The 25,446-nt window shown below is 43.9% G+C and overlaps 2 protein-coding genes across 2 annotated transcripts; both read right to left on the bottom strand.

Moving 5' to 3' along the window:
* Nucleotides 1-11,953: 11,953 nt before the first annotated feature.
* Nucleotides 11,954-12,967, bottom strand: LOC147923838 (uncharacterized). Its single transcript, XM_087496553.1, has 2 exons — nucleotides 12,862-12,967; nucleotides 11,954-12,354 (listed from the first exon to the last, which is right to left on the bottom strand). Exons 1-2 carry the CDS (start codon nucleotides 12,965-12,967, stop codon nucleotides 11,954-11,956), a joined length of 507 nt encoding a protein of 168 aa, XP_087352679.1.
* Nucleotides 12,968-15,156: 2,189 nt separating this feature from the next.
* On the bottom strand, nucleotides 15,157-15,783 carry LOC147923837 (uncharacterized). The gene has a single exon (XM_087496552.1). The coding sequence runs from the start codon at nucleotides 15,781-15,783 to the stop codon at nucleotides 15,157-15,159; it is 627 nt and encodes a 208-aa protein (XP_087352678.1).
* Nucleotides 15,784-25,446: the final 9,663 nt, after the last annotated feature.

The following is a 25,446-nucleotide window of genomic DNA, read 5'->3' as shown; positions in this document are numbered from 1 at the left end:
CTAGGGAGGACCGGTCGGGAAGTCTGCAGCTTCCGTCCCTCGACCGGATCACCTCGGCGCAATTCTGCAAGTGGCGTCCCGTGGCTGTCTGACGGCCTTCGTGGTCATAGGACGGTTCGGGGGCGTTACAACGGTGGTATCAGAGCGGTGTTTTCGAACCCGCGAGCACTTGTGCATTTCAAAGTTTTATCGAGTAACGTGTCGCAAGAGCATAGAAATTTTATCCGGCCGTTTGCTTGTCTAGTCTAAGTTGAACCTTAGAATGAATTAAGCATCTAACCTTGGTTCTTGTGGGTTTTAGATGTATTTAGGTGATTCAGGTTGTGGGGATGGTTCAGGGGATGAGGGGCCGAGACATGAGGATTGTGGGCATCACAATGGGTATGTGTCGACGGAATCAGAAAACAGTCAAGAGCCGAGTGATTCGATTGACTGGGATGAGGATGGGGTGTTCGACGCGGACGACACCAACTGGTCGATTGAGACCGATCCGTCCGAGTGTTTAGAAGAAACGGAGGAGGTAGAAGTTGATCGAGACGATCAAACCATTGTATTGGAGATTGGAGAACCAAGTCGCCTACAAGTTCGAATGGACGCACAAGGAAAGTTTGAGACAATGCCAGTTGGGGAACACGGAGAGGCGGAGGTAGAACTCGCTGAAAGATTACAGAAGCTGCTGTTGGATCTTGTGGAAGATCAGTCTGACGATGTTAGTCCCGAGGAGCACTTGAGAGAGTACCCGGAGACGGTTGAGAAAATTCTGAATTTCCTGACGGACGTGTACGAGCCGGAGGAAGGAGGCAATGTTAGTGGTGCGAGAATTGTGTCCGAAGCCGGAGACACTAGTGAAGAGCGACCCGCGGAGGAGAGACCCGAGACGGTTTCAAGAATCCTATTCGTGTTAGACGAGATGCGCTCACTGGAGCGAGTAAACGAGGGGTGACGGAGAAGTCATTGTACCGGAAGTCAATAGGGAAGAGCATCCGATTGATGGAGACTCTAAGACCGAGAGGCCGACCAGGGAGGTGGAAGTGATCGATCTTGTATCGAGTGACGATGAGGGAATTCCGACTTTCATCGTAGCACCTAGAAGTGATCGAGACCCGATGTCGAGAGATCAAGACCGAGAGACGGAGACTAGTGCGGAGCCGAGGGAGAATGTGAGAGTATGGGCCAGTTTGAGCCAAGTCATGAGGGAACAAGGAAAATCGAGTCGAGCTACGAGGAACCGAGAAGAACCGAATCTTTTAATGCCAAACCAAGTTGTGCCGAACCAAGTAGAACCAAATCAGATTGTGCTAAGGCGCAATAGTCCCATCAGAGCCGTACCATTACAGATGGTGTTGCCGGGACAAGAGGAGGAGCAAGAAGAAGAACCAATGGACGTGGATTTGGAAAAGCTCGCTAAGATGTATGAGTTAAGGAGGCAAAACCGAGAGCAAATAAGGCTTGACGTAGGAGAGAGTAGTACGGGTATGAAGAGGCCGAGAATGTCGTACCAGGAGTTTCAGGCGCGAGAGCAGCCGGAGACGCGGTCAGTGACCTTCCAACCGAGAGGCAGGCTTAGAGTGAGAGCCACCGCTAGGAAGCGAGTAGTATACCCGAACCAAGTTCATATGAGGAACACGCCCTATTGCGAGTGGTGCGAAGGCATTAGGCATTGGACGAGGAACTGTTGGAGGCCGGCGTTAAGACACATGTGTGACCCGACGAATGAAGACTGTGAGTGGTGCGGAGAACGAGGGCACTTTGCCTATCGCTGCCCAAACCCAAACCGCATGAGATATTGGAGGAGATGCGAGGCGTGTGGAGAACCAGGGCATCCGAACAACCATTGTTGGAGGACGAGACCTCAACACTTTCCGGACCTGGAGGATATGGTATGTACCGTGTGTGGTGGAAGAGGACACTATGTCCATGAATGTCCGTACCAGATGGTACGAGAGAGAATGAACCTAACCAGTCGAAGGGAAGAGACGGGAGAGAATCCGTTAGGCCGAATCGACAGAGTTGAAGCAAGCCCGACAAACCAAGTTGGAACCTCGATGTCTGCTGCCTCTACCTCAACCGAGTCTCCCGCCGAACCGCCACCTGATGAGCCACCTAGGGAGTGGGTGTGCACGTGCGAAGCGTGTACTAGGCTGAGAAACCAGTAGGACTGTGGGGGTAAGGGAAGTCCTTATGGGGTTTATGTGTAAGGGTTGGATAATTTTCTTTTTGTGTTTCTAGACCTAACCTTGATGTGTTGTCTAGGATCTGAACCCTTAGTATTATCGGCTAGGTTGGTGTAGAACTCTAGTAGCTTTTCAATCGGTTTGTAAAAGTACTTATGTTCTCTAGCCGTGTGGTGGGTGCTTGTGATATATAAAACTCTTTGCTAATCCTTGCTTGCTTTATTACTTGCTTTGATTGTTGCTTGAGTTTTATAGGTTTGCATAGTTAATGCATTGCATAAATTGTTTGCATGATTAACTTGCACGCAATCGATGAGGATTCACGTAAGACACCACTAAGAACGATCAGACAAAAGAGAAGACGTCCAAGAGAGTCCAAGAGAAAATTCAGCAGAGGCAGAGCGATCAGTTTGGGATAATGACTTAAGGGATGGAGAAGAGGAATAATGAGAAAGGTTGAGGCGAACGCAAAGGAATTGGAAGAGTAGTGCGGATCGAATGACAATGGCGAAAATTAAGAAGAGTCAAAGTAAATATGACCAAGAAAGTGCAAAACAAAAAAAAAAAAATTTATTAGTGCATAGTCTAAGGAGTAGGACAAAGAGGGTGCAAGAAGATAATGCGTGAAAGAAAGAATAGTCTACGAATAGACAAAGAGTGTGCAAGAAAATAGGCGGCAAAAGAAGCAGCATTTCTATGCTAAAGGGCAAATACGGGCAAGGTTATCGAACCAAATTTCAAAATATGGGGATCGAAGAAGAGGAGTTTGAAGAGGAGTTCAGAGTAACCGGGGAGAGGTTATACGGAGTTAAAGGCAATAGAGAAATTAAGAAGCCGAAGGAGCGTGAAGCTAAAAGCATTGGGGGAGTTAAAACCCTAAGGAGTGGGGAATTAAAAAAAAAAAAAAAAAAAAATTTGGGAGAAAGAAGAGCGTTGACAAAGAAGTTGGAGGAGTCAGTGGAGCAAAGCATTGATCAATGGGTCAAGGGAAATGCGAGGATATACGTTGAAGATATCAAGACATTGGAGAATTAAACTATGATTTGGAAGAGAAAAGAAAAGAGTCAGGAACAAGCTGAAGAAAGAGAAGCATTGTATTAAGGAGATAAGTAGCGAACAAACCATGGTGCAACGGGGCAGAAGCCTTACTGTTTGGAGAACATATGAATTAAAAGGAGCCAAGTGTATACCGGAGATGAAGAAGCTTGCCAAGAAGCATCAACAAAAGGAGTCCGGATGGTTAAGGGAACGGTGGTATCAATTACAAAGAAATGGCATCTATGTCAAGGAGTGTTGACATTTCCCAAAAAGAAAGAGAAGGCGTGAGAATTCGGGGACGAATTCTTATAAGGGGGGGGGGGGAGAATGTAATGACCCTCACCAAGAGTAGAAATCTCAAAATAAAAGATCGAGGAAATGAACCGGAAAAGACCTAAGAAAAAGGAGGAAGGAAAACAAAGAAGAACGACCCGAGGAAGTCCGAGGAAAAATCTCTAAGTTGGAGAATGGCCGAGCCAAGACGGAGTGATCGGGAGTACGGCCAAGACCCTAAAATTCGTCGAAGAGTGTCGAAAAGAATTGGTCGAGAGAATTGTCGAGACTCGAGGAAGTTACCGAGTACTCGAGAAAAAATGTCAAGGACTCGAAGAATTTGTCGAGGACCCGAGAAAATGTCGAGACATCCGAGGCGCGTAGTCAAAGTTGCCCGAGACGTATCGCCGAGGCGTACTGTCCGAATTGCCCGGGAGATTGCCGAGTATTGCCGAGCAGAATGTCTGAACGATCGAGAGAGCTATCGACGATGGTCGAGAGTCGTCGACAGTGACCGAGAATTGTGGTCAAGCGGTACCGAGAAATCCGAAGATTGCCGGAGGAGATGTCGATGGTGCCGGACAAAGGACTCAATATTTCTTTGGGAAAATTATTTTTCCTTAGAAATATTGACCAATAAAAATTAAGGAAGGTGGAGGATTAAAATAATCAAAGAAGAATTAGTGGGGGAATTAAAAATTCAAGAGGATTAAGAAGAGATAGTGGGGAATTAGCTTAATCAAGGAGATTAAGGGGAGATGGCGAAATCCTATTGGCTAAGAGCTAATCCTAAAGCACCATTAAACAACATGCACTGATAAGAAGGATTACATGCACTAATGGAGATGATCCCATGCACTAATAATAAAGGGATTAGTGGCCTAATGGCGATCGATGATTGGTGGAAGAATTACATGTCCAACATGCAAGGGTGGAAGGAGACACATGTCAAAGAGCACTATGGAAGAAGGATCCTAAATCTCGCCTATAAATATGAAGTGATCAACTTCATTTGGTGGATTACTCTCCTAAATTCTCTAAGAACATATAAGCTTTTCTGAGAGAAAGAGAGAGACGAAAAGAGAGGGAGTTGTTGAGTAGGATCGAGAGAAAGATCAAAGGCGATCGAGAAGGAGATCGAGAGGAGAAGTGATCGACGCGTACGCCTAGAAAACGCTAAGAAAGGTCGACGGTTGTGCCGACGGTCATCGGGAAAAGAACGGGTTGCGATCGGCGTAGCGAGAAGCAGTTGACGCGGAGTAGGAACGAGTGGTCTGATCGAGTGGTGCTGTGAAGTCCGAGTATCATGGACGATTGCGCAAGAGGTGAGTCTGAGGTAGTGCATGTAGAGTAGTACATGTAGTTGCGGTTAAAATATATTGCATGCAAACATGATAGGATTCTTATTAGAATTATCATGCGAGAATGAATTAGTTGCATGCTAAATAATTGGGACTCACTCAAAATTTGGTAAAAAGGGAACTTGGATGCATTTTAAGTATAATCGGTTTACTTAAAAATTGGTTTAAGGGTTGCATGCATGATCGAACCTAGAGGATTTTGTAGGTAATATTTTCTTACTTAAAATCGGTTTCATGCATGACTAAACGAGTGAAGTATTTTGCATTTTATTGCATAATATTGAGTGAGGTTATTTGCATGCTTAATTGAACTTGGGAGGATTTAAGGGAAATAAATCATTTGGAATTGCATGCATAATTGGACTTCAGGATTTAAATGGTTAAATCAAATTGGTTGCATGCGCATATAAACTTGTTGCATGAGTTGCTTAAGTTAAGGATGTAGGTTGCATGCATGTAGAATAATCTTAAGTTGCTTGATTTACTTTCTTGCTTCTTGTTGATTATTCTATGTTGATTTTCATGCGTGATTTCATGCTAACGAGCTTGATGTATCAACGCACGAATTTATGGTGGTGTGTTTGGTTGTAGCTAAGCCTCTTGAATGTGTTTCATGAGTCTTAGCTAGAGTAGTGTGTCGATAATTCTGGTTCCATAAGCATTTGTCACGCGTGTGTTCCCGACGACCACTCACGCGGGGACACTGTTACGGCTGGCTAGCTACCAGCGTAACCGCTACATGACGATGTAGCTATTGGTGGGTTCATGCCGGAGAACTTTGTGGTCTCGGCATGGGAGGGATTGGAACAGAACAGATTATCGAGGGCCCTTAGGTGAAAAGAGTCTAGGGTATTTCAAGTGATCCTTGTTATATTCTAGATGTCTTATTTGGTTGTTCGGTCAAGGAGTTTAGGATAGTTCAAGAGTTCCTTGTTTATCCTAGTTGTCCTTGCGAGTCGTGTAGAGGTGAAGAGTCTAAAGTGAACTTTAGTCGTCTTATGTTGGGCGTAGAGGCTTTAGAGCGTCGAGTCGAGTCGCGTTGATCTAGCCTCTTTTGTTTGATTGTGGTTTATGTTTGCTTCCGCTAACGCTTTCGGCTGTGTTGCTTTGATTACTTGCTTGTTTTCTTTGCTTGCCGGGGTAGTCGGGGTGGGGAAGATAGAATCCTGTGTAGGAGATTGGGGTACCCAGACTCACTGAGTAATCTTAGATTACTCATGCCTCAGTTGTTGTGGTTTTGCAGGGAAGCCTAAGTGAGTCTAGAGCCGGAGCGAACGTTAGGGTGCCGGATAGGGTTTTCTTGTGTTCCTTGTAAAACCCTATGTTTTTATAAACGGTTATATATACATTTTCCGACTATCTTTATATATATTGCTTTAATGATTTATTTGAGATGAATTATTTTATTAAAGTGATATATATACGGTTTTTCAGGAAAACATGACAAGTTGCAAATGATACTCGGCCTTGTCCGGGCTAACACAACGCACCAGGCCGCGAGGGTTGCAAAGCCTAAGTAACCTCGGCTGCGGGTGGGATTGTGCTAGGGAGGACCGGTCGGGAAGTCTGCAGCTTCCGTCCCTCGACCGGATCACCTCGGCGCAATTCTGCAAGTGGCGTCCCGTGGCTGTCCGACAGCCTTCGTGATCATAGGACGGTTCGGGGGCGTTACACGTGTCATGTATGTCACATCTGCTAGGTCGGAAGCTAAAAGGTTGCGTAGGTTATGATGATTTTTCGTTGGGTTGCCGCCCATTCAACTCTATAAATACACAGCTCCTCTCATCATTTCTCATTTTTCACTAGCAAAACAAGGTATTCTGCTCTGTTCTCTCTCCTCTTTGCTTTATTTTTGTTGTTGTTTTTTCCGACTTTCCTCCGCACTCTCTGATATTAAAAGCGATCAATTAATTCGATGCAACTCCAAGCGACCGTCTTTTCGCCCGATATCAAAAGCGATCAATTAATTCGATGCAACTCCAAGCGTAAAGTCACGCAGAACGGAGGATCCGTCAGATCGGGCTTTGAAGCCCAACCACCTTTAGCCCGATGTTCGGCCGAGGCTTCCTCCTTGCAAACTCAACCCCTAAATTTGGGGCCAGATCGCCACGAGGATGGGGACACCGGATTGCCCAACACTGATTTACACCTAGAAGAAGGTCGGTTCATTCCCTTAGGAATCTCGCTCGAAGATATTCCGACTTTGTTAGACCACGAAGGGCGAATTGGAGGTAAGAATGCTAAACTCATGTGGTTTGGGTAACAACGGTGTTACAATTCTAATCCCATGGGACGATCAGCGACCCTGGAATCCTCTAGAAGGGTACATCTGTCTGTACGAAGATTAGTTCACTGAATGTCGCCTCTGGTTTCTGATTCCCGCTTTATTATTCCGGTACACCCAAAGACGCAGGATGCCGATCTGCCAGCTCACCCCATGCAGTATTTGTAACTTTGTCACTGCCCTTACTATAACAACCAAAGTAGGAATCAAGATCGGAGTTCAATGCTTCGAGCAGTTATCAAATTTTAAAATATCGAAGAGCAAGGAGAACTGGGAAGCGAGCATGAGGCCGAAGCACAACTTTCTTTCTCGCAAGAAAGTTGGTAACTTTTAAAAGTGGGATGCTCGCTACTTTTATGTTTGTGTTGACCAATACTCACTCGAAGATCCGCTGGGCATTCATCGGAGAGTGTGGAATGGAAATCTTGGTAGACTTTAAATTTTCCGTATGCTTTAACTGACCATGGCATTTCTAACTAATTTTAACTTTCTGTCCCTTGTTTGCAGATCGCCCCTTCTGCCCAACACATCTAGCCCGCGGTTAGCATTCCGTTACAGACGCACTATTATCTAGTATTAATCGACAGTGGGAATTAATCACTCGCATTCGAGTTGAAAGAGTGATGGGCAAAGCCAGGACAAAATTCCCAAGTTTTGCGAGTTTGCTGGGGCAAACCTCAGAACCTGTCGTAGCGTGTGTTATCGAGGCCAGTTGCCTCCAAATTGTGCATCCGGACTCTCAGGCTGTTGTCTTATCTGACATCGACCCTGTTCAGGGTAATGAGGAAAACATCGACATAGTCGGTATCGAGGATATCGTTGAAACCGATAACCCTGCTCTTACCCTGGAAGGAGTCGACCCTCCAACTGCCGAACAAGACGTCCTCCCACTCAAGACTGGAGAGAAAAGGAAAAAGAAGAAGAAGCAACACAAAGGGAAAGAGGTCGGAGGTGACTCCATTTCCGAACCTCCGTCCGTAGTTAACCGCAAACGTTTGGCTGAAGACGCCGAAATGGAATCGGCTGATAAATTTTGCGTGAAAAGAGGGAACGATAAAACTGATCGATTCGCTTTCGACTATTTTGGCGATGGTCCTTTGGTTACGAATCGGGCAGCCTCTGGCAAACTCTTTCGGAACCTGAAAACTTCCAGTCTTATCCTTCCGGAAACAGACAAGCTGGAGTTCGAGAAAGCGTACCTCGATGTCGCCGAGTCCCACCTAATGGTTCGTGTCACCATTTTTCTCGAAGCTGTTTAGACTATGTAAGGACGATCTAACGTGCTTTTCTTGAATTTATACACCGCTGCCAAAATCAACACGCTGGCTCAATTGTATGACAAGCAGATGAAAGTGTTATCGACCTCTGGATTTGAGCTCGAGAAGATGAAAGAGTGCACAAAACAGATCCGAGGGGCCAGCAAGGCTAAAGACGATAGGATCAAGGAGCTCGAAGCTATTATTATCGAGAAGGACGGAATCATCGCTCAATCCAAACTGAAGATTGGCGATCTGAATTCCCAAGTACTTACTCTTGAAGGGGAGAAATCCGAACTGCGACAAGAACGTGATTTTCTGAAAGCTAAACATGATTCTGAAGTTAGCATACTTCACCGGGATCATCTGGAAAAAGTAGAGCGAACAGCGAAGAAGGCACAAACTCGACTAGATAAAGTCAGAGCTTATCTAGTCGAACAAGATACGATAGTTCGCCCCATGGAGGACATGCTGAATCAAGCTGTTGGAGTTCAGAAGACGGTGCAGTATCTGATCGGAAAAGGGACCGTTATCGCGGAGATCAACGAGAGAAAGACAAAGGCTCAGGAGGCCATCGATGCGATGGATATCATCGAACTGGAAGAAAACGACTTCGTCATGTCCCCATATCAGTTTGGCTTCGGACTTCTCCATCCTGGGACTACGGCTCCGAACTCCGTGAGGCATCAACATGGATCTAACGCTGCCATTTTCCAGGCCGATCTATCCAAGGCTTTGGAGGTTTAACTGTTCACTCTTCATTTTCTTTTGGTGGTGAACTCGTTTGAGTCTGGGTTTTGGAAAACCCTTGTAAAAATATTGCCGACTTGTTCGGCCCGTTTTACTTTTAAAGTTCAAAGACTTCGGATCTATATCCATTTTTGGAATTTTTCCTTTTACGTAGAAATGAAAAATTTTCAATATTGAGAAGGTCGATCTTTTCCAATTTTGCGAAATTGGGAAAGATGTCTCCTCCTAAACTGGTATAAATATGCCTGCACCCTTTTGTTTATTTGGAATTATCAACACCGAGGCAAAGTTAGAGTTGAAATAATGCCTAGCTCTATTAGCAGCGTTGAATCCCCGCTCGCCGAGAACAATGTCCCGACGTTCTCGAATGTAGAGGCTATCGAGAGAGGAATGGCATATTATCCGAACATCCGGGTTCCTTGGATGTTAATGTTCCGTGTCAAATCGGAAGAAAGGCGTGACCTGGAAGAATTTTTCCATTCCGTGGAAGATTGTTATACAAAGTATCGTGATCGGCTTGCCGCCTCGGAACAAGTGCAGAGTGAATTATTGCTTACACTCGAACTGCTTGAATCCCATCCAAAGAATTGGATCGAGAATGGGTTCGATAGGATAGCTGTTTTGCCACCGTGTTTGATTGCCTGTTGCAATGAGTGCCGTCGAGAAGCGGGTCGGAGGTCTACTCAAACGGTTCCTGCTTTGAATGGTGACTTCGTTCTGACTGATATTAGGTCGTTCTACATAAATAGGCGTGCGAGTGAAACCAATATCACTGAGGCCCATACCTTTTTTCGCCAAGTAGTTATCCTTCCTTGCAAATGAACAGCCAATCTATTATTGCTCTGACTTCTTTGTATTTGTGCAGATTGAAGCCATGCCCCAAGAGCTCAGCTAGGACCTTCAGTATTTTCATATGAAGGGACGTAGGATCGATCGCCAGCTAGAAAATCTGGAAGCCGAGGTTCCTGTACATAAGGCAAAAAGGAAAATGACTACCGATCTGCTCGATGAAGCCGAACAGAAGGTCAGAGCACTGGAGACTCGTCCCAAGGACTGGGAGAAGATTGGGCTACAGCTGTTGTGGTGAATGCCGAAGCGACTCAAGACGAGTGCTTGTGAGATTGCCGCTAGTGGCGCGCTAGCTCGGAATTAGCATATTTTGTATTGGCAATTTGATCCTTTAATTTAGATGCAAAAATAAGACTCCGCCGCATTGTAGCAGGCAATTTGATCCTTTAATTTAGATTCAAAAATAAGAATCGACCGCATTGTAGCAGGTAATTTGATCGTTGTTTTATTATTATTATTTTTAAAAGAAAAAAATGTACCAGAGGTGAGACGTCTCCCGGCTTACATCAAACAATTTTTGTCAAATGATTGTAAAAATCAACGATCTAGGTCTCGAAAGTCGGACTGCGAAATTATTCTCTGGGTTCGGCTAACCATTCCGTCCGAACTAAAGATCGGGTGCGAAATAAATACTCTAGGTTTGGCTTATCCCTACAAATGAAAGATCGGGTGCGAAATAAATACTCTAGGTTTGGCTTATCCCTACGTATGAAAGATGGAGGTCAGGTGCGAAATAAATACTCTGGGTTCAGCTTATCGCTACATATGTAAATTAATGCGTTGTGACGCAAGTTGATCACCTGGCCAGGGTGTCAACAGGGAATGCTTCGAATGCACTTGTTGATGAGTTTGATCCGAACTGTCTTATATCCAATTTAGATCGGATTAAAACTGAAGTATATATATATATTTTTTTTGTGCAGGTACCCAGAAACATTGAATGTTTGCACGGTCTTTTAGAATAATTCTCGGGACGCAACGAAACTCTTGCTGCAACCTGATTGGCGGAATTAGCGGCGGTTGCCCTCACGGTTTTTTGTATAAATAGAGGAAGGGTTGAGACATACAGGACATTCTAAATTTCAACAAACTAACAAAGATGCCAGTGACTACCTGATCGAATGCATTGGGCGCATACATCAAAGTGTGTCGTCTTAGACTTGACCAGGTCTTTCGGTTTTACCATTTGGAAGGGACTGTTTGAGTCCTAGATGATATGATTGCCGGAGGTTCTTTCAGGCGAAGTGGCGTATGACTCGTTTGCTTACTAAACCTATCGCGTGCAAAAAAAAAGTCGCCCGTACGGTGGTGTCCAGTTTACTCGAAGGCGATTGCGAACCTTTGGGGGAAACCCGCTACCCGTGCATTACAGATGTCTGGGCCTATCGGGCCTGCTTGGTGAGGCTAAGGCGGTACGTCGACTATCTGGAGTCGGCGGACCACATCTCCGTGAAAGACATATGGTGGAGGGTCCGTGTGCCTTTCTGGAGGATATGGTATCCAAGGGCTCCGAAGTGCCGATGGAAAGGCCTGAAGCCTTAAGGCAGGAGGGTCACTTCTGGCGAACTGAACTAAGCAAGCTGGCGGTGGAAGAACCGTTGGAGTCTGATCTGTCCGGTCTGGCTCCCATTCTTAGGCTGCAGGACCGTCCAGAATGCTAGTGACGGGAGTCAGATCATGCCGAACTCAGAAGACTTGCGGTTCTTTTTTCTCATCTAGGACTAGTTCCCCGAGAGGATGTTTCCCCCCCTTTTTTCTATATGTGGTGAATTGCCGAAATGAATGTAATTGAATTAATATTTGAAATGGAAATTTTCCCAAAAACAAAACTTTATTCATGTTCTAGCTGCACTCACTTCAAATGAAAGATAGGTGGAGGTCGGATTCCTGAAACCTCCTAGCTAAGATCGTGAAAACGACTTAATAGTAATAACGCTTCAAATGGGTCGCGTTCCACGAGTTCTTGATTCACTCACGAGCCATGGTCACGAGCTCGTAAACGCCAGGGCAAACTGCCTTGGATACGAGGTATGGACCCTCCCATCGAGCGCTGAGTTTACCGGCGTTAACTTCTCTGGTGTTTTCAAAGACTTCTCGTAGGACCAAGTCGCCCTCGTTGAAACGCCGCTGACGAACTGTCTTGTTATAGTACCGAGTCACTGCGTCTTGGTAATGTTGAATCCGGACCAGAGCTTGGTCGCGCAGCTCTTCAGCAAAGTCGATGTGATCAGTCAGCATGTCGTTATTAAGGTCGGGGTTGTCGACCACCATGGTGCGGTGAAGTTTCGGGACGCCTGCTTCTGCTGGGGCGAGTGCCTCAATCCCATACGCCAAAGAAAAAGGGGATTGTCCCGTAGATTGCCGCGGGGCTGTGCAATAGGACCACAGTACGCCATCGAGATGATCTGTCCATGCTCCTTCTTTTCGCCCGAGTCATTTCTGCAGTCCATCGACGATCGATTTATTCGTAGCCTCGGCTTGACCGTTCCCTTAAGGGTACCGGGGGGGTCGAGGTACGCCGACGAATTTGTCATTTGCTCAGGAAACGCCTGGGATGAGCAAAGTGAACTGCGTGCCGTTATCGGTGACAATCTCGTAAAGGAGTCTGTGACGACATATGACGTTTTCCCATATGAATTTGGTCACGTCTAAGGACTGGATCTTTGTGAAAGACTCCACTTCTATCTATTTGGTGAAGTATTGGGTTAGTACAAGGATAGACTTCTTGGATTTCGACACCGGCAGAGGCCCTACAAGGTCCATGGCCTAGCGCATGAAAGGATACAGGACTGTAACGGTGCTCAGTAGTTTGGGCGGGACGTGTCGCATCGGTCCGTGACGCTGGCAAGCTTCGCACTTTGCCAAGAAGGCCTCACAGTCGGCAATCATGGTTGGCCAGTAATGTCCGTCCTTTTTGATCTTTAAAGCAAGTGCACATCCGCCAGAGTTGTTGCCACCCTCACCTTCGTGCACTTCTATCATGATTCGTTCGGTCTCCTCGCGACTAACGCAGGTAAGGAATACTCTGGATAAACTTTGCGGTATAAGTTTCCATCCAAGAGGATGTACTTGGCGCTTTGGGCTTTTAAACGCCGAGCTGCCCAGCGATCCGGCGGGACGACTCCGTTGGAGTTAATCTCAACTTGCCAATCGTCTGGTGGCTTCGTGACATCCGTCAGGTCTTCTATTGGCTCGTCGATTTCCATCAGAACTGAGTCGTCATTGATGAAGGAGATCAGGCTGACTAGATCGATGCTGGGAGCTTCGATACACTCGACTGCGATGGTACACCGCAAATAAGGATCTGAGCAGTTCGCCAAGGCTGCGAGAGCGTCAGCTGACGCGTTCTCATTTTGCGGGACCTTTGTCAGAGAAAAAGAGGTGAATTCCCCGGACAATGTCCGGACCAACTGACAGTAGGCTCCCATTCGCTTGTTCTTGGCATCGAATTCGCCGCTGAACTGGCTGACTACCAGTTGAGAGTCGCAGAAAACTTGCAAGTGTGTCACCCCGAGTCCTCGTGCAAACCGAAGTCCCGCAAGAACGACTTCGTACTCTGTTTCATTATCTGAGCAGTTCGCCCGCCGGAGACCGGAGGATGAGTCCCACGCCGGACCCCTCGTGAGATGACGATCCATCGACAAACATCGTCCAATGTTCCTCTTTAGGGGTAGGGTCCTCGAGCTCGGGACACAGCTCGGTGATGAAATCGGCCAGGACTTGTGACTTTAAACTTGGACGAGATCGGTATTCAATATCGTACTCGCTCAACTCGACCGCCCATTTTGCCATTAGTCCAGATTGGAGAGGGCTATGGAGGTTAGTTCGGAACGGCTGATCGGTAAACACGACGACAGAATGCGATTGGAAATAAGGTCAGAGCTTTCGCGCGGCAATAGTTACAACAAGGGCCAACTTCTCTTGCGTGGGATATCGTGACTCTGCATTGTTGAGGGCTTTGCTTCTGTAGAAGATTGGTCTTTGGTCGGCACGATCGTCTCAGACCAAGACGCCGCTGACTGCTGAACTGGAGACTGAAACATAGAGGTATAACGTTTTGTTGTCCTCTGGTTTGACTAGCACCGGGTGACTGGTCAGATACTCCTTCAACTGCCGAAAGGCGATTTCGCAGTCTTCATCCCAATGGAAGTCCTTGTTTCCTCGGAGGAGCTGATAGAAAGGGAGGCATCTATCCGTTGACCGGACGATGAAGTGATTTAGAGCGGCGATCTGACCAGTCAGGCGTTGCACCTCTCACTTGTTGGTTGGTGACGGTAGTCCCTGTATGGCTTCGATCTGTTTAGGATTTTCCTCTATTCCTCGTTCGGTGACGATGTATCCTAGGAATTCGCCCGAGGTGACCCCAAACGTGCACTTCGTCGGATTCAGCTTCATCTGGAACTGGTCCAAAATATCGAAGCATTTGGCGAGATGTTAAATATGCTGTTCCGTGATCAGAGATTTGACCAGCATGTCGTCGATGTAGACTTCCATAGTACATCCGAGCAGGTTGGCGAACATCATGTTCACCAGTCGTTGGTAGGTTGCCCCGGCGTTCTTCAGTCTGAATGGCATTACCTTGTAACAGTAGGTTCCCCTATCCGTGATGAATGCCGTTTTTTTGCGATCGGTCGAACTCATGGTGATTTGGTTATAGCCCGAAAAGGCATCCATGAACGAGAGCAGTTGGTTTCCGGCTGTGGCTTCGACGAGACGGTCTATGTGCGGAAAGGAAAATTTATCTTTAAGGCACGCCTTGTTGAGGTCGATGAAATCCATGCAGACTCTCCACTTGCCGTTCTTTTTTTTGACCACGACTGGATTAGCCAACCAATCGGGATACTAGACCTCCATTATTTGGTCTGCTTTGAGTAATCGTTCGACTTCGTCATGGACTGCTTTTGCCCAATCTGGACCCAAATGCCTGCATTTTTGCCTAATTGGTTTGAACGTGGGGTCGACGTTGAGCCTGTGGCAGATGTGGAGAACCGATATTGCAGAAAGGCGATCAGCTTTGTTTTTATTTGGTCCTCGAGTTTGGCCCTGCTGCCAACAGTTCGTGAGGAATCGGAAGGATCGATGTTTGCCTGGATGATTCGACATTCCGGAGACTTTAGACGTTCTCGCTCCGGCTTATGAGGACCAGTAAGACGGTCCCCGCTCTGTAATTGCTATGCGTCCTCCGTTTTCCTTTGCTTCTTTTCGATTACGGAACAAGATCGAGCCATCCTCTGATCGCTGTAGAGCGTGCAGATACCTGTGGTGGTCAGGAATTTAAAGTAGAGACGGTAAGTTGACGCTACGGCTTGCATTGCGTATATCCACGGTGCCCCCTGAATGGTGTTGTAAATTGGGGGCGCATCGATGACAACGAACTTAGTTTTCCGGGTCACTCCGCAAGCGCGCACTTGCTGTTTTACGTCGCCCATCGACATTTTAGCAATCCCATTGTAGCCAGTCAATGTTCGAATCTCGGGCTTTACCTGCTCTGGTGTGACGCCCATTTTTTCCAGCGTTTGCCAGAACAACACGTTAACGGTGCTCCCGGTATCGACCAAGACCCTTTCGACGTCGAATTCACCCATGGCTACTTCGATGACTAGAGGATCAGAATGGGGATGTTGGATTCCTTTGGCGTCTTCCGGTGTGAATGATATGGGATCTGCGCAGAGCAGAGGTTCGTAGGAAGAAGTCACGATTCTGCCCCCTTCGTCGCTTGGGAGGACCAGGTAACTTGTCTTCTTGGGGCATTTGCTCTTGGCGATTTGCGAGCACTTTTGCCGGCTGTTGAATGTCATTAGCCGGGCTGTTGTTCACATAGCCTCATCCGCTACCTCCTGCACCGCGGCCACCGTTAGATCGACCACCTCATCATCCCCTGCGGCGACCTCTGCCTCCGCGGATGCTCTTGGGCTGAAAGACGGCTTCGACTTTGCCAGAAAGGTATTTTCCATATAGATAGTTCTTTAGATGGACGCACTCATGCTGGAGTGGCCGGCTATCATGTGGAAATCGCAGCATAACTCCTTTGGGGCGGACGGTTGCTTGTTTTGGCCATCTGCCTTGGAGACCGCGTGGACGACGCCTTTCTTTCGGTCCTGAGGGTCGTGATGCTTTCGGGGCTCGTGGTGCTCGTCCCAATTTTTAGCCTTCGGGAGATACGACGGTGTGGAGGTCATTTTCGCGGCCAACCGGGAAGCTTTGTGTAGCGCATCATCGAGGTCTTTGGGTTTCCGGATATTGAGGTCTTTCCGTAAAGGGGATCCGGGAAGTAGACCCTTTCTGAAGGCAGCGATTGCAGCGTCTTCTGGGATGGAGACGTTTACCAGTTTCTCTTTAAACCTGCCGATGAGCTCACCAGGTTCTTGGGCCATTTCCCAGAGATCCGAACTCGTCACTCCTCGCTCGATGAAGATTCAATAATGCTTGAGGAAAGCCGTTGACAATTGGGTGAAGTTGTCGATCGAGTTTGGCTTGAGCCTTGTGAACCAAGTCAAGGCGGGACCGGAGAGACTATTGACGAACAGCTGGCAGTATCCGATATCCCTCTGTTCGTCAGTAACCGTGCCTTGGCTACTCTGGCCGAGTAACGACTCGACGTTCCGACGTAATATTTAAACCCGAGTCGCAAATCGCACAAAAGAGATAAGCTGACCATCAAGAGTCGCACCTGGTTATATAAAGTTAGCTGAGTCGCAACTCGCACAAAAAAGATAAGCCGACCATCACGAGTCGCACCTAATTATATGAAGTTAGCCAAGTCCCAACTCGCACGATGGTGTAAGCAGATCATCGTGAATCGCACATGGTAAAACCGAGTCGCTACTAATAACATGAATGGAAGACGATATAAAGTAATAAAAGATGAAGCTTTATCAAAACAACAACAATAGTCCAATGCGGGAGCCGACCCCGTTACGACACACAAAAAAAAAAAGGGGGAAAGAGTAGAAACAAAAGCAAAACTCGACGAGCAATCATCGTCTGCCAATAACGGTATGTTGAATTCCAACCCGCCGATCATCGTCTGATAATAACGGCACAAATCCTTCAAATCCTTCAGTACGTTCAGAGGAACGTTAGCACCTCTAGCAACCATCTCCTCGAGGTACGCACAGATCCCTGCAGCACGACTGTTTTCATAGAAGTAGTGACTCGTGCTCTCTAGCTGAGTAGTATAACGACGCAGCATGTCGATACGAGCTCGACAAGCATCAATCTCTGCATAATCTTCAAATGGCCTTCGACTGATAAACTCAAGATCGTCTTGCTCAAGGTCAGGTATCACTACTTCCGCAAATAATGCCCCACGACGAGAGCGCTCATCCAGCAATCGGTCCCACCTCCACTTCGGGCCAAAGAACCCTTCGTCGATCAACATTTCGAGGCACGCTATGGTTCCGTCTACGCGGCAGAAGTCGAAATAACAATCGAATCACCTCCGCCGCTGGATACGAGCATGATAGTAGTCCAGTTCCGAATGAATCACCTCGTCGGATCTCACGACAAGTCGCTCCCGCGCTCTTCGCAGCCACGCCAACCTTGTTTTTACTGGCATCAGAGAAACTTCTCCTCCCTACAAAAACGACGAATAAACTCGCCAAGGAAACTCACGAAATGAATTGGACAAAGAGGATTATTTATAGAGCGAAAGGCACAATTTTCAAAAAAAAAGGGCAATGACCAGTAGGAGACACATCGGAAATCGCAGACATTCAATGATAAGAGCAATTAAATGCCAAAAAAAAGGCGACAAAGGTTAAAAAATGAGCCGACCCCTAACACGGCATGAAAAGTAAAAGTACGAGGGAGCCGACCCCTAACATGATAAACAACATGTTAATACGGGGGAGCCGACCCCAAAACGCGGCAGAAACGACGAAGATTGAAACAGAGACTAAGAAAATAGACCAGTAACCGGAGACTCGCGGCCAGGGGTCGGAGAGTGTCCATCAGCAGGACGATCGAGTATCCGCTCCTCTTCTCCATCAGCAGGATGGTCGTCGATCTGTCCTTTTTCGTTCTGTTCCTCGACTCCATCAGCTTCGATTTCTCCACTTTCAGACCCATCATCCTCTACCTCGTCGTCGTGGCCCTTAGTATCCCTGCTTACAGGAGAAGCGACCCAAGTCGGGATCAGGGGAAGAGGCTCAGCAAAGACCGAGGTAACGTCGAAGTCAGTATCGGTAATATCCAGAAGATCAATACCTTCAACCTCGTCCTTTAACTGAGACATCACATCGACAAACCCCTCTTTGACCCCTTCCGCGATTAAAGATATTTGACCCTCGGCGATGAGCGTCTCGAGCATCGGGACGTTTCTAACAGCTTGGTTGTACTCAAGGAATTTCTCCCTGGACGCCTCGACCACGTCAGCATACCCCTTATGTTTGGCCAAAAGCTTTTGCACAGGAACGGTCATCTTATGATAGGCGTTGATCCTCTCAAAAAACCCGAAATCCTTGCGCCGATCTCTGAGTCTCTTCGTCTCCGAGTTAGGGGTATGTTGCAGCCTGCTACAAGAAGCGTCTGTTGCCTCGAGCTTCGTCAGGAGACCATCCCTCTCCGAGATCAATCTTTGTCGATGATTTTCAAGCTTCGAAACCTCGTCGCTCAGCCTCTAATTAGATCGAACCGCCTCCCCCAGCTGGGCCTCAAAACGTTCAATCTTCTCAGAAGAATTTGACACTCCCGAACGATTGTCCTCCAGATCACGAACGCGACGATCGTAGCGTGAGGCAAAGCGATAAGTTCGAGCAATAAGCTGTTATTTAAAAAAAAATAATGTGTGAGTAATTAGTACGGGATCGGTAAAAAAGACGAACCTCAAAGGCGGCTTGGGCAACGTCAGTAACCGCATCCTTTTCCTTCATCCTCTCAACAGGCAGTAAGCGACCTACGCCAAAATGGATCTTCCGAAAAAGGTTGGCGCAAGATTGAGAATCATCCGGGTAAGGACGAGCTTCAGAAGAGTGGGAGAAGTTCCAGCTATAGTCAGACGTCTTGGGCTTCTTTGGGGGATCCAATCGATCTTGATCTGTGCCCTCCTTCCTCTTCTGAGGATTTTTCGTAACCTCGGTGTTATGACCCGAAGTCTCATCCACTTTCCTCCTTGGGAGTGTCTCGGCAGGTCCGATGTGGTGATTCGGAGGAAGGGATTTTGAAGGTTGTCTCGACGGAGCGTTGACCGACCGATGAGACTGAGTAATAACCTTTTGGGACGAACCAGCGCCGGAAGGATTGGCAGCAAGACGAGAGTCCGATCGAGGAGTCAAACGAGGTAAAGATGAGGATTCTGGAGCTCGGCGGTAGCGGGCAGACGCATCAGGGACGTTCATATTCAGCTTGCCCATCGTTCCGACTAATAGACGATAGAAACAGCGTCAGGTCAAAGCATGAAACGGAAAGTTGATTAAAAGTACATAAAGTCACCTTTCTTCTTCGACGGAGCTGGTGCTTTTCTCGGACAACCTCTCTTTGACTCAGTACCCGGCCAGACGTAAGGGCAGAAGAGCTTAATCGCGTCAATCTCAGCTGGAAAAGAAGGGGGCTATGGAAGTAGGCACCTTGGAACGACGACTACAAAAAAAAAGAGGAATAAGAGGGTTAAGTGAAACCAAAGGCCAGCAAAAGACAAAAATAATTAAGTAAGAACGGTCGGCTACCGGGTGAAGGGTTCCACCCAGAAAACCAAGGAATGGACGGATCCTCAAGAACCCCCGTAACAACTTCCAAAAAGAAATATGAGCCTTTCCAGTTATATGTTTTCCCTTTAGCACCTTCGACGAGCGTCGTATTCTTTGCCGAGGCCAAGTAATAAAGCCCAGGGGATTTATTCTGATTCGACGGGTTCAGACTCGTCAGCTCCTCCAGGTGGTCACAAGTAAGCTTGACTCCCGCATCCTCGGCCATGATTGAGAGGCCCATGGCGTTTTGGAAAGTTGCCGGGGCAAACTGTGAAATGGCCGCCTTACACCAAGCAAAGTACGTCATCAAGAAGGAAGGAAGAGGGAAAGTAAGCCCACATTCGGTAAAGTATTTCTCCGAGAGACATATGAAACCATGAGGAGCATCCCAGGGACGTTGAGCCGGAGATGGGATCAAAATATTCGGTGTGACGCTTAGCTTCCCAATACGAACCGCTTCAATTGCCGAGTCAATTTTCAGCGTCGATTGGCGCATATGGAAGAAGATATTTTCGATCGTTGGAGGGAAATCATCCATCTCAGGGAAAGACTGGTCATCGGTTAATGGCTCGTCAACCAGGGAAAGGATGCTGCAAGGAAGGCCCGACGAGCTTGATACGGCCGCCTCAGAAAAAAGGCGACGTTGGATCCCTGCGAATCGAACCGTGTCAGAACCCGTCGACAACGAATCGGAAGAAACCCGAGACTGGGCCTTACGGCGAGTAGGCCTGGCCGAACCGTTGGACTCAAAAGAAGTAGCTCGTCGAAGGTGACTGGCGGCGGAAGGATCAGAAGATACGGATCGGGGGAAATTCATAACGAAAAGTGTGAAACACTAACAAGCAGACGAAAAAACGACGAGATAGTGAGAAGGAAGAATACCTGAACGATGAAAGCACCAAAACTCGATAAGATAAAATAAGAGAAGTGGAGGGGTGGTATTTATAGAAAAAGAAGGAAGATTCTAGAAACGCAATCATTACAACACGCGTTCGGCGACGGTACAACTTCCGGATTTTACGCGCCCGCGCACGCTGATTCGATGCCAAGTATCAAAAGTTGAGTAATCTCACGCGCGACCATTCGCTTCCTCAAGTCTTGTCTGAGGGTCATCATCACAACAATGAAAAGAGAAAGACCCAGGCTCGATCAAGCTTTCGCGCCGAGCCGCTTTGGAAAAGATAAGTCCTCCTAAACAATGCAAACAGTTCTTCGTCTAAAGGCTACGAACTGGGGATGAAGGGGGACTACTGTTAGGGATAGATCCTCACCGCAACAAGAAGCCTGGCCCAAGAAAAGCCCAAAATAAGTCTCCTAAGAAGGAGGGGTATTTTGGTCTTTTTGAAGACGAACCAACATAGTTCCCTATAAAAATGAGCGTACGGTATCCAAGTCAAGGGATCGCAAAAAGGAAGAAAAATACGGATAGCAAGTACAAAACTCTCACCCGTCCATAACTAGAATCGACGAGCCCGCAACTCGTCTATTGTATTTGTCCATTGTTTATAACTCGTCTAAGTTGTGTTGTAATCCGTCTTTTATGCCCCGGCACCAATTAATAGAAGAGAACTTCGACCTCATTTTTACCGAACTAAAACATTCTAATTGTGACCGATTTGGACATCAACATAAAGCTAATGTAAGATCATACTCAGCCATATCGTAATTCTTTATTATACGGAAAAGCGTTGTGATAATGTCTGTTGGAGAGTAACACATTACGAACAAAACATCTATGGAAAATGAAATATATTTATTAACACATTACAAACATATTGTATGGTTTAATTAAGTTTTTCAAGCTTTCTCCAAAATTAAATCAGGTCGCTACGCTTACTCATGTATTTAAATTAAACATCTTACTAAAACATGCTATATATCACTTGTGTGGTAGCAACATAAGACCTAACTATTGGTGATACTCGATTTATGGATTTAATGGGAACCCTTTGAGGGTTGTACCCCTATGTACACCCATTAGATCATTCGTTGTACACCAAGCCCAAAATATTTCGTAAGTGCGATTTATAACGTTAAACTGTGGCATTATCCCATTTTTAATAAAAAGGAAGTACACAACATAGTTTTTGTAGATTTTATATTTTAAATAAATAATTATAAATAGTTACAAAAAGGTTATAGACTAATGATCCATAAATTAATATTAATGGTTACACCTAAATATTAGGGATATTACAAATTGATAATTAATATATTAATGGTAACAAATAAAATCATGGATATTCCAAACTGTATTTTTGGAAGATTTTAGTCTTATATTCACGTTGTTTCCAAAGATTTTTAAACACAATATTACAAATTTATTTTCCACAAATTGACCACAACGTTAACCAAAGATAGATTACGAAATAAAATTTAACCATTGTTATGCATGAGTACTTATCTAGAATCATTAACAATATAAAATTTATAAAATATGTGTTTTTTTCAAGCCTTCATATTTAGCATATGATTTTATTGCATAATGCTTTATCCAAAAAAAACTTTTAAAAACAATAGCATAAATTATATTTTATACTAGATTTTAACCAGCGGTACACCTCAGAAGACTGCACTTTTTTATTACTGTATAGTGTTATACTACATAGTTTTCGTTTTTTATCGTTGGATAAAATGTAAAGAAAGAAAGCTTTTTAAGAATAAAGTGGAGAAGGTTCTTTTTCAAACCTTTTTTTTGTTTAATTTTATATTTTATATTGTATTTGTTTGTTAAATATTGGATGTTTTGCAAATAGAGGAATAACTAAATTTTTCGACCATTTGTGCGGCTACATGTTTATATTAATTTTTTAACCTGCAATATACTTTATGACTATTTGTTTGTTATATTTAGTTTGTTTTGTTTAGTGTTTGAGATTCTATTTTTATTTTTAATTATTATAACAAAAAATAAGGGATCTAAATACATAGTAAGTCATTTATACGCTATGATTAAGTCACATTTTCCTAATAATTTTTACACAATCTTAGTTAAATCAACTTAATTTTTATATGTCAAATATTCTAATATTTTGACAAATAATAAAATAAAGATTTAACCCGTGTTCGCACAAATTTAATGATATTTTATTAATTCTAATATGTCCTCTTTATAACCCATTTACTGTATATCCATATTATATATTATTTTAAATTTTTAATATTTTACATATTCATAATATTTTAAAATTTTAAAAATTTATTAAGTATATATATATTAGTTATAATATTTAAATAAATGTGAATCGAAATTCTTCTTACGTTAAGAATAAAATCTCATGGGTTTTGGAAAACAAAATAGGAATCAAATTATTGTTTTACTTGTTTGCAAATGATTTAGAAATGGAATATCTTCAATACACAATAGAAAGTGTGGTTAAATATCTCATAGTTTATGTTTTCATATTGATTCTGCTGTATTTTTTATTGGAATGCTATGTAAAATATTTAAGAAACAAAATTTGGAATAATACAACTTTTGGAAATTTTGTAAGAATTAACTTTGTAAATAAGTACAAATAAAAGGGCAGAACCCAAAATGTACTTAAAAAATGTATATATAGATAAAAAATACAATATAAATAAAATCAATTTCAACCGTCTTAATCTAGTTAGATATTATCAGATTATCCACATAAGCATCTCTGAACAAAATTCTTTAAATTTTTGGTTACTGTACATTTCCCAAAACAGATATATAATAATCCATGTCTCCTAATAAAATTATGAGAAAGAAAACATACATCGAAGGGATAGCATGAGAGCGTCCATCATATGAAAGCCCGCGGACAAAAGCATGCACATACTATGGTAATGATTAATAGTCTCATCATTTTCCCCTCAATTAGGACATAAACTGTTTGTCTAAAAACTAATTTACCGTTCATATACGGCGACTTTTGCATGATCGAGAAGTGCTTGCCACTGCCACATGACAATTTTTGTCGAATTGTTAATATTCAAAACATGTTTTTTAACCAGATTATCAAAGGTAAATTCATTAGAAATTTTGGTAGTTCATGTCATCAACTTTCAATCTAGGAATTCTAGTATATCAACTCATTTTTATACCCACGACTAAAGGGATATATATATCCACCAGAACAGTAAACTTTCTGAGAAGATCTATATTCCAATATTGTTACCAGATCGATATATGAATATATGATGTCATGCGCTGAGATCACAAACCTTTCATAGATGGCCATGATTAACAAAGTCGTTTCTAGTGTTTAATGTCCTGAACAAGTTGTACATCGCATGCATTTATTGACTTTTAGAGAAGTACAAATATCTATGGTCGATGAGAGAGATGGACTGCAACTGGATGTAAAGAAAACAAAACGTAAGAAATATCTCGTCAACATTAGATTGAGTGGCATTCGAGACGTAAACCGTAAACGTAATATATATACGGTATTATTTTGTTTGATTTTTAATTTGTAAATCAACTTTCATCTTTAAAGATCTAAATAAAGAAAATCATATAGTTTTTATCTTCTAAACTTATATTTTTTTTGGAATATTCTTGTTTATGATAACTATATCTAAAAATATATGATTCCAGTTGGTGATCGATAAAAGCGATATTAAATTTATTAGTAATAAGAAACAGTAGAAGTGTTAAAAGTGATAATTAATTATGTTTAACTATATTTTATGTTGCAATAGGAGAAATTATTATAATTTTTTTCTTACATTTTAATTAACACAGACTTTCATTGTCTTTGAGAAACATGTCATTGTTGGCTGGAATTTCTACCATGACAATTATGAAATGCCATTTTCTTTCTCTCAAGTCATGCACAACAGTGACACCCCGTAACTGTTGCACAACAGTGACACCCCGTAATTGTTGTGGTAGAAAATTATAATTCCACGGCTTTTTTTTCTATTGATAAATAGTTCCACTCTTTTAGATATATTATTTTCGTTTGACAAACACAAATACAAAAAGTTAGCCTTTTTGCTTTTCATTTATTATTTTGCAATTTGCAGAGTTACGTAACCTTATGTGAACCCAAAAAAAAAAATATAGAATATCCATACAAACGATTATGATTTTTTGGGTTCGTAAAAAATGTTTGGTACACTATTCTTATATTGCCACTAAGAATTGCGAAATAACGATTCTTATTCAAATATAAATACATGAGAATATATTGTTTTTGTTAATTTCTGATATAATGTGTTGTTAGACTTGTTCTTCATAGGTTCGAAGCTAAATAAAAAAAATTTAGTTATCTTCGTGGAATTTTTTCATTTCATTTTCGTAACTAAAATATGTTAGCGTACGTCTTTGACGTCATCATATATATGTTAGTTAAATCGTTACTTCCCAAAAATTATCATTAATCATCTCAAAATAGACTGGCAATAATTAGTCGACGACAAAATCTAGACATAATTAGTTTAGTTTTCTTAGACAAATTAATTTAGGTTATGCATGCTTTTGTTATTAACTTTGATAAAATTATATTTTCTCATCAATGAAAATTATATTTTCTCATCAATGAACCAATGTATCATATAAGAGGTATTTATACTCTATACAAGTGTATAAAGATAGTAAGAGCTAAAGGAGACTTTACTATGTTGATACACCATATAATTAACTATACATTATAAGTCAATATGCCTCCCTCAAGTCAACAATTCCTAAGTCGAATAAAGGCTTGAAACAGATAGTCGTTGGAGGAGGTGATAGAAAGGACCACGGTGAAGAGGTTTCGTGAGTATGTCAGCCAGTTGGTTTTTGGATGACAAGTGAAAAAG

Source organism: Camelina sativa, chromosome 17 (assembly GCF_030686135.1).
Source record: "Camelina sativa cultivar CO46 ecotype springtype chromosome 17, ASM3068613v1".
NCBI lineage: Eukaryota > Viridiplantae > Streptophyta > Magnoliopsida > Brassicales > Brassicaceae > Camelina > Camelina sativa.
This window is presented reverse-complemented; position numbering and strand designations above follow the sequence as displayed.